This window comes from Trichechus manatus, unplaced genomic scaffold, assembly GCF_000243295.1.
Source record: "Trichechus manatus latirostris isolate Lorelei unplaced genomic scaffold, TriManLat1.0 scaffold00089, whole genome shotgun sequence".
In the NCBI taxonomy this organism is placed as follows: Eukaryota; Metazoa; Chordata; class Mammalia; order Sirenia; family Trichechidae; genus Trichechus; species Trichechus manatus.
The window spans coordinates 436,433-445,718 of record NW_004444025.1 but is presented as its reverse complement, the minus strand read 5'-3'; the positions used below and the strand labels follow the sequence as shown (position 1 = coordinate 445,718).

The following is a 9,286-nucleotide window of genomic DNA, read 5'->3' as shown; positions in this document are numbered from 1 at the left end:
AAAACTTAGATGTCTATTTCATCTGGCTTTTTCTTCTTGAGGAGTATGATTTTTACACATTTAACAACTGCACCAAAAAAAAAAAAAAAAAAAAAGGTAAGAAAAGTATCTTCTACCCGTAAATATCAGCCACAATTTTAGCGTAAAATATTGATAAGTGTTTGCCCTCTCTGGGCACTCTTCTGGCTAAACCAATTTAGCTCTCTGTACTTAGTTGCTCTAGCTTTTTATATGAAAAATTTATCATAGCATTTAAACTTTTTTTATTTTGTAAGTAATATATAAACACATTCTCCTCATAAAAATCCAAACAATGCAGATAAATCCCCCCTTTGATTCCTCGCATGTCCCCTCCCTCCTTTCTCTATTTAGTTTTTAATCTTACTCTCTTTCCCAACGTTTTCTAATTGAAGCACTTTTCAAATTCATGAGCAAAAATTGATCTAAGAGGTAGAGTCAACATGGCTCCCTAGACAGATGTACCATGCAGTCCCTCTGCAGCAAAGACCTGAAACACTAAGTAAAACAGATACAAAGTCAATCCCAGAACCTTAAGCATTAAATGAGGGGATAAAGAACTACATCAAACACCAAATGGAAGAAGAAACTGACAGAAAACAGAATGATAAATACGGAGTGGAAGTCCCCTGCCAACTAACAGGGCACAGCATCGCCATCCTGGAACACAGCCAGCAACGACCCTGGACAGGGAGTATGGGAAGGCAACTTCATGGAGCTCCCAACAAGAGACAGAGCACCCACTAACCAGAGAAACACACTTTCCCACCACTCATCCTTCTGGTGAGTTGAAGCAAGAACCCCTCATCCCAGTTGCCCCCAGTGCCAAGGTCCACAATATGAGCCCTAACCCCTGGGGCCTGCCCTGTCCCCTCCCGCCACACAGCTTTTTTTTTCTCTCTCTCTCTTCTTTCTCCCTCCCACCTAGCCATGTACACCACCCACCCTATTCCCGCAGTCCCCCACTGCACCACCATGGCTAGACAGACCCTGGCCCACTGCCCCCTGGGTAAGCCCTGCCCCTATTCGCTGGCTCCCAAAATGCCACCATTTTTTTTTTTTGTTCCCTTTCACTGTTTCTTTCACCCTCCCACCTAACCCTACATCACGTCCCTCCACCTCCTGCTGAACCCCCGCTGTGCTGCAGCCACTAGAGTCATCAGCCCACCACCGTCCTGGGTCCACCTCACCCCCACCTGCTGGCTCCCACTGCACCACCATTTTTTTTCTCTCTCTTCTGTCTTTTCTTTCTACCTCCTACCTACCTTCGTAGGTCACCTGCCTTCCCTTCACACTGACGCCGGTTCTATCCTGCTCCCAACTGCTGGCTCCCACTGTGTTGTATTTTTTATCTTCTCTCCTGCCCTTTATTCCTCCCTCCCACCTAGCCCTTTACATCACCTCCCAACCCTTTCCACTGGCCTGCAGTTCTGCCCCGTTCCCAATCATGGGCTCCCACCACACCATCATATTTTTTGAAATTATTAACTTTTCTTTTCCTTTCTTTCTCCCTCACACTTAGCCTCAAACGTTACCACCCCTCTCTTCAACAGGTCTGTGGGTCTGATCCATCCTCACTCAACAACCACCACTGCACTGCCATTTTCTAAAAAAATTGTCTATCTTTTTTTTTTTTCTTGTTCTTCCACTTCTTTCTCCCTCCCACACAGCACCATACACCACCTCCCTCACCTTTCTGCCACTGGACTAGCCGCTCAGCAGTGGGAAGCCAGCCCATACCACTCCCAGGACAAAACTCCAGCGCGGGGCTGTGAATGCTCCCACAGTGCTGGACCAACACCAGGAGGCAGACAGCACTCGCCCAGTCCGCCCTCAGACACCTCGCCAAATCAGCATACACTGAAGCGGCCTTGCCCTGCATGCTGCTGCCCTGCCCACCTGGACAAAGTGGTGAGAGCTATCACGCCCACAAACGAGCAAGCAGCAAAGCATGCCCGACCTGCCCACCCTGACACATGAAAACAAAACAAGAAGCAGGATGAAACAAATATACAATCAATCAACAAAGAAAATAATACCTTAATGTCTTGGAGACAGAATATCAAAACATACGTAAAAGACAAGATGACTTCAGTAAGTGACCAAAATAAAGAATCACATATCCTTCCAGTAGAAGAAAAAGCAGTAGAACGACCTGATATGGAATTTAAAAGGCTAATATTTAGACCTCTCCAAGAGATTAGGAAAGAGATCAAGGAAAACACAGACAAAACCAAGGAAAAACACATAAAATCATGGAAAACACAGACAAAACCAACAAAAACATAGCCAAAAAACTCCAAAAGAGAAACAACAACATTTCAGAAATGGACAATTCAATAGAAGTTTTTAGGAGAAAATTTGAAACTATGGAAGACAGAACCAGTGAGATTGAGGACAAATCCATGGGTGCCACTTTGTTTGAGAAGAAAACATAAAAATTATGTAGGACACACTCAAGAGCAAAAATTGCATGTGATCGGAGTTCCAGAAAGGGGAGAAATGGAAAACACGGAGGAAACTGTTGAAGATTTGCTGGCAGAAAACTTCCCAAATATCATCAAAGACAAACAGCTGACTATCCAAGACACTCAAAGAACCCCACACAGTATAGACCACTAAAAACAGTCAAAAAGACGTTATCATGCTCACACTTGCCAACACCAAAGACAAAGAATTCTGAGATCAGCTTAAGAAAAACAAAAAGTCATATACAGAGGAGAAACAATAAAACTAAACTCCGATTACTCAGCAGAAACTTTTCAGGCAAGATGACAAAGGGATGACATATATAAAATCTTGAAAGAAAAAAAAGGGTTAACCAAGAATATATATCCTACAAACTCTCAAATATGAGGCTAACTTAGGACATTTCTAGATAAAAAGAAATTAAGGGAATTTGTAAAAACTAAACCAAACATACAAGAAAGATAAAAGGAATTCTTTCAGTTAGAAAACCAACAATATCAGACAACAACCTGAGTCTAGGATACAGGAGAGCATCAGCCAGATACCAACCTAGAAAAAGAACTCTCAATAATAAAACAAAGCTAAAAGACTTAAAATAGAAAACCAGAAATGTCAATCTGTAAATGATGACAACGTCAAAACAATAAAGAGGGAATAATGTAGGTACAGAATTTTCAATTGGAGAGGAAGTCAAAGTGATATCAAGTAAGTAATAAAAGACTGGTTCAGACTTAGGGAGATAAGGATAAATTTTCAAGGTAACCACAAAGGAAGTTAACAAACCTACTGATCAAAATAAAAAAGAAGAAAAACATAAAGACTTAGTAAACACAAAATCTATAATAACAAAAGAAATGAAAAGAAAATCCACAAACAAAAGGAACTCAGCACAGAAAAGTAAGAGGAACAAAGAAAACGTCAGCACCACAAAAATAAAAAGCACAGCAATATGACACTGAATGATAATCACACTGAATGTAAATGGATTAAATGCACTCATGAAGAGAGAGCGGCAGACTGGATTAAAAAAATGCGACCCATCAATATGCTGTCTAAAATAGATGCATTTTAGACACAAAAACATAAACAGATTAAACATCAAAGGAAGGAAAAAAATACATCAAGCAAATAGTAACCAAAAATATCAGGAGTGGCAATACTAATAACAGATAAAATAGACTATAAGGCAAAATCCACCATAAAAGACAAGGAAATACATAATCATTAAAGAGTTAATCCACCAAAAAGACATAGCCTTAATAAATATCTATGCGCCCAACAACAGGGCCTCAAAATACATAAAACAAACTCTTAACAGCACTGAAAAGAGAAACAGACAGACCTACAATAATAGTAGGAGACTTCAACACACTACTGTCACTAAAGAACAGATCATCTAGAAGGAAATTCAACAAAGATATAGAAGAGCTAAAGGCCACAATCAACCAACTTGACCTCATAAACATGCACAGAACACACCACACAACAGCAGCAAAGTACACATTCTTTTGCAATGCACATGGAACATTCTCCAGAATAGGTAGTGTAAGGAATTCTCCTTCAATTCTTCACTTTTTAGGTCACAAAGCAACCCTCAATAAAGTCTGAAACATCAAAATAATACAAAGCATTCTCTTTGATCACTATGCCATAGAAGTAGAAATCAATAACACAAAGAGCAAGAACAAAAAATCAAATATATGGAAACTGAATAACACCCTGCTTAAAAACAACTGAGTAATGGAAGAAATCAAAGAGGGAACCAAAAATTCCTAGGATCAAATGAGAATGAATACACACCATACCAAAACCTTGGGACACAGAACCTTGGGACACAGATCTCGAAACCTACTACACAGCCACTGTAGTCAAAACAGCCTGATACTGTACAACGACAGACACATAGACCAATGGTATAGAATCGAGAACCCAGAGGTAAATCCATCCACTTATAGTCAGCTAATCTTTGACAAAGGACCAATTAAATGGGGAGAAGACAGCTTTTGTACAAACGGTGAGGGCAAAACTGGATGTTCATCAGTAAAAAAATGAAACAGCCCCCATACCTCACACCATACAAAAACTAACTCAAAATGGATCAAACAACCTGAATATAAAACCTAAAATGATAAAGATCACAGGAGAAAAAATAGGGCCAATACTAGGGGCCCTAACACATGGCATAAATACAATGCTAACTATAACTAATGATGCACAAACACCAGAAGATAAACTAGATAACTGGGAGCTTCTAAAAATTAAATGCTTATGCTCATCAAAATACATCAACAAAAGAGTGAAAAGACAACCTATGAACTAGGAAACATTTTTTGGCTATGATATATCTGACAAGGGTCTAATCTAAAATCTATAGAATACTTCAACATCTCAACAACAAAAAGACAAATAATGCAATCAAAAATGGGCAAAGGGTATGAACAGACATTTCACCAAAGACGACATTCAGGCAGCTAACAGACACATGAGGAAATGCTCGCGATCACTACCCATTAGAGAAATGTACATCAGAACTACAATGAGATACCATCTTACCCCAACATTACTGGCACTAACCAAAAAAAATGGAAAATAACCAACGTTGGAGAGATGGTGTGGAGATTAACTCTTATGCACTGCTGGTGGGAATGTAAAATGGTACAACATTTTGGAAAACGATATGAAGCCTCCTTAAAAAGCTAGAAGTAGAAATATCATAGGATCCAGTAATACTACTCTTAGGAACATATCCTAGAGAATTAAGAGCCATCACACAAATGGACTTCTGCACACTCATGTACACTGCAGCATTATTCATAATAGCAAAAAGATGGAAACAACCTAAGTGCCCATCAACAGATGAATGGATTAACAAATTATGGTGCAGACACACAATGGAATACTACTCAATGACAAAGAAAAATGATCAATCTGTGAAACATCTCACACCACGGATGAATCTGGCGGGCATTATGCTGAGTGAAATAAGTCAATCACAACAGGACAAATATTGTATGAGACCACTGTTATAAAAACCCAAGAAAACGTTTACATGCAGAAAAAAACAATCTTTGATGGTTACGAGGGAGGGGAGTAGTGAGAAGAGGAAATCACTATCTAGATAGTAGACAAGTGTTAACTTTGGTGAAGGGTAACACAACACAGCATACAGTGGAAGTCAGCTCAACTCAACCAAGGCAAAGTCAAAAAACTTCCTAGACACATCTAAACACCTTGAGGGACTAAGTTACTGGGGCTGAGGGATGGGGACCACGGTCTCAGGGGACAAACTGTTCAATTGGCATAACACAGTCCATAAAGAAAATGTTCTACATCCTACTCTGATGAGTAGCGTCTGGGGTCTTAAAAGCTTGCGAGTGGCCATCTAAGATACATCAATTGGTCCCATCCCATCTGGAGCAAAGGTGAATGAAGAAAACTAAAGACACAAAGAAAATATTAGCCCAAAGGGACCATATGAACCACAGCCTTCACCAGGCTGAGCCTAGAAGAACTAAATGGTGCCTGGCTGCCATCATCAACTGCTCTGACAGGGATTAAAACAGAGGGTCCTGGACAGAATGGGAGAAAAATGTAGAATTCAAATTCACAAAAAATGAACTGGCCCCTGGGATTCCCTACTAACTTATAACTGAAGCGACTCTCAAAGTCCACCTTTCAGCCGAAGATTAGACAGGCCTATAAAACAAGTTCAATCAAGTATACGAGACCAAATGTGCAACACCTGCCCAAAAGCAAAGATGAGAAGGCAGAAAGGGGCAGGAAAACTGGAGAAATGGACACGGGAAACCCAAGGTGGACAGGGAGTGGGGGAGAGTGCTGACACAATGCATGGATTGCAACCAATGTCACAAAACAGTTAGTGTATACATTTTTTGAAAAAGAAACTCATCTCTGCTGTGTACTTTCACTTAAAGCACAAAAAAAAAAAAAAAAAAAAAAAAAATCCAAAATTTAAGACACACATGATGGCCCGAATGCATCCACTAATCTTCTTTCACTGGAAACAAATTTGTATGTGAAATAATGAAAGGAAAAAAGCAGAATTCTGACAGTCTCCCTGTGAAAGCTTGAGTGGGAACCTGCTAGGGGAGTCTTGCATTTGGGGACCACTTCTGGCACAGCTCATTTGATTACAGGCTGCTAGGAATAGGAAAAAGAGGGGCACCTGAAGGTTGTTGGCAAGTTCACTCACCACTTAACTGACTTTCACTGCTAGATTCAGCCCCCTGATCTCTACCATCAGTCCACCTGAAGTTTTCTAAGCCTGAGTGGATGGATGTTAGTGAGGAAATCAACAGAAATAAGTGAGTACATGGATGATTGGTACATGTGGCATGTTGGAGACAAGCATAGCGTTTGTTAAAAAAAAAAAAGAAAGAAATATTTTTAGTCTTTCACTTAAAATTCCATTCTATAAGGTAACAGGGTAAGAAGTAGAGAAAACTAGGGCTTTGAAGCCAGACAGACATGACACCATGTGGCAACATGAGAGCCTTGACTACTAGTGTCCATCAGTAAAATGCAGAGTCCCTTCATAATGTTATGAGGGTTAAATGAGAGAGTGTTTAAGTCACAGCATAGTCCCTTCCCATACAAGTTAATGCTTCTCTATGGAGCCGTGGTGACTCAGTGGGTAAGAGCTACAGCTGTTAACCAAAAGTTAGGCAGTTCAAATTCACCAGCTGTTCCTTGGAAACATGGGACAGTTCTACTCTGTCCTATAAGGTTGCTATGAGTTAGAACTGACTCGATGGCAACAGGTTTGTTTTGTTTGGCTTTTATCTGCTAAAATACTCTTCAATACCGCCTCTGTGATGTTTCTTGGTCAGCTCCTATCCTATTCAGGTATTTCCTAGAGTGTAGATTAGTACATATATAAAGGTATGTTTAACATGATCACTTTACAGGTTGCTAAAGTTCAACTATTATTACCCAGGTAATTATCCTTGAAGAAAATTAACTATAAATGATTCTTCCACTTGCTAAAATCTAAAAACATACTTCTACTAACAACAAAAATCATGCCACAAATACCCTGCCCCAAATATATACCTCTTAATTACAAACACACAGTTAGGTGAAAATCACTGGTCTTATTGTCAACAATCTGAGTATGTCTGACATTTACTTTGATGCTATGTGTTCCCTCACCAAAAAAAGACTGAGAGAGAGAGAGAAGGAACTACATAAATCTGTTCTGTTTAAAAGAAAAGAAAAAAGCAATTATAGAAATTAAGTCTGCAACAGTCAAATGCTGCGGTGGTTTTAAAAGACAGTCACAAATTCTTTGATACTCTTCCTATTGAGATATGGGGTCTAAGTCTCCTCCCCTCTGGGCAGGCTTCTGCCTGCTTTACCCAATAGAATAGAATGGAAGTATTATTGTGGATCTTTCAAGGTTAGGTCATAAAAGGCCATGCAGCTTCCACTCATCTTGTTTGCTGAGATATAAACCACCCTGTAGGAAATCTGACTACTCTGAGGTTGATACGTTTGGAGTAACCATGTGTAAGCCCTTGGGCTGGCAGTCTAGTTGAGCTTAACATTTCAGTCACTGTCATCAAGGGACCAGACGTATTAGTGAGGAACCCATCTTGGAGTGGATCCTCCAGCCCGAAGTCTCCTAATCATAACCATTCCTGTTACCCTCAACCATTTAAGTCTTCCCAGCTGAGGCCCCAAACATCGTGGAGCAGAGACAAAGCATCTCTGCTGTGCCTTGTCCAAATTCCTGATGCACACATTCAATAAGCATAATAAAATGTTTGTGGTTCTATGTCACTAAATTTAAGGATGCATGTTACATGGCAGTAAATGACTAGGGCAACTATAACTTGGGCAATAGTTTGGGAAGGCTTAGTTAGATATGTTTTCTATGAAGGTTAAAGAGAGCCAAGGCTAAATCTCTAAATATCATAGTTTAAATTTTTTTTTCTTTTTTCTTGTATAAAGGATAAGATTCTACATCACTTCAAAGAACCATTTCTACAGGTCATCAATTGAGAACCCTTCTATTAAAATTAAATAAATGGCAGATTCACTACAAGTGGGACAAATAAAGGTAAATCTCCCATGTTCTATCTATTAAACCAATGCCTACCACATTAATTTTATTTTCTCCCCATTCAATTAGACATTATTCTATGATCTGGGTCATGTAGACATTTTGGAATGCAACGTGACTTGGAAAATACTGGTGGATCGGCAGTCAACATCTATTTTAGTGCAATGTGCTCTCCTGCAGGAGTTAGAAAACTAACTACATTTTCCAAACTTCCTTGCAGCTTCTAGATGCATTTAAGTTTTGTCAATCAGATGCACTTGCATGAGTTTTGGAAGGCAGGATTTCAGCTGGGACTGTACTTCTGTTGCTTCCAAGTGAATGTACATCTGTCGAAGTCTTTGTTTTTTTCATGGTATGCTTAGCAGAGTCCCGTTTCTAGCCACTCATTCATTTTGTGACTATCATGATACAGTTTATCCATTGTGTGGGTCACGCTATTGGGTGTAGTTTTTTTTTCTGTAGCCAGTGGTACAGGCAGCAGCTGTCTGAAAACAATAAGTAACTGATTGTGGCCACAGTGGTATAGTTCTGGAGCCAGCTTCCAGATCACCGGGTAGGCAGTGGTTGTCAAGTGTTGCTTTGGGAGCATTTTGGAAAGTCCACTGACAGATGGCTTCTTCAGCCCTCTCAATGATTCTGTGAACTTTTTAATTCCCTAGAATAAATTTATTCCTGCTCAAACTAGTAAGAGAAGATGTTGCTCTCTGCAGCTAC

The 9,286-nt window shown here is 39.8% G+C and overlaps 1 protein-coding gene and 1 long non-coding RNA gene across 3 annotated transcripts in view; one reads left to right on the top strand and one right to left on the bottom strand.

Annotated features, from left to right (window-relative positions):
- The window catches only part of LOC111821558 (uncharacterized), a 12,345-nt gene extending 3,480 nt beyond the window's left edge, over positions 1-8,865 (top strand). The window contains exons 2-3 of the long non-coding RNA XR_002824934.1: positions 6,725-6,812; positions 8,461-8,865. This is a non-coding gene — a long non-coding RNA (uncharacterized LOC111821558). The remainder of the gene's footprint in view (positions 1-6,724; positions 6,813-8,460) is intronic.
- GUCY1A1 (guanylate cyclase 1 soluble subunit alpha 1) overlaps positions 1-9,286 on the bottom strand; it is a 52,150-nt gene that overhangs the window by 12,210 nt on the left and 30,654 nt on the right. The window contains exon 7 of one of the 2 annotated variants that reach the window (XM_023736600.1): positions 25-67. The exons of the other annotated variant lie outside the window; for it this stretch is intronic. Coding sequence (XP_023592368.1) covers positions 53-67 — 15 coding nt within the window. The 3' untranslated portion in view covers positions 25-52. Of the gene's footprint in view, positions 1-24; positions 68-9,286 lie in introns of those variants that run through there. 2 annotated transcript variants of the gene reach the window in all.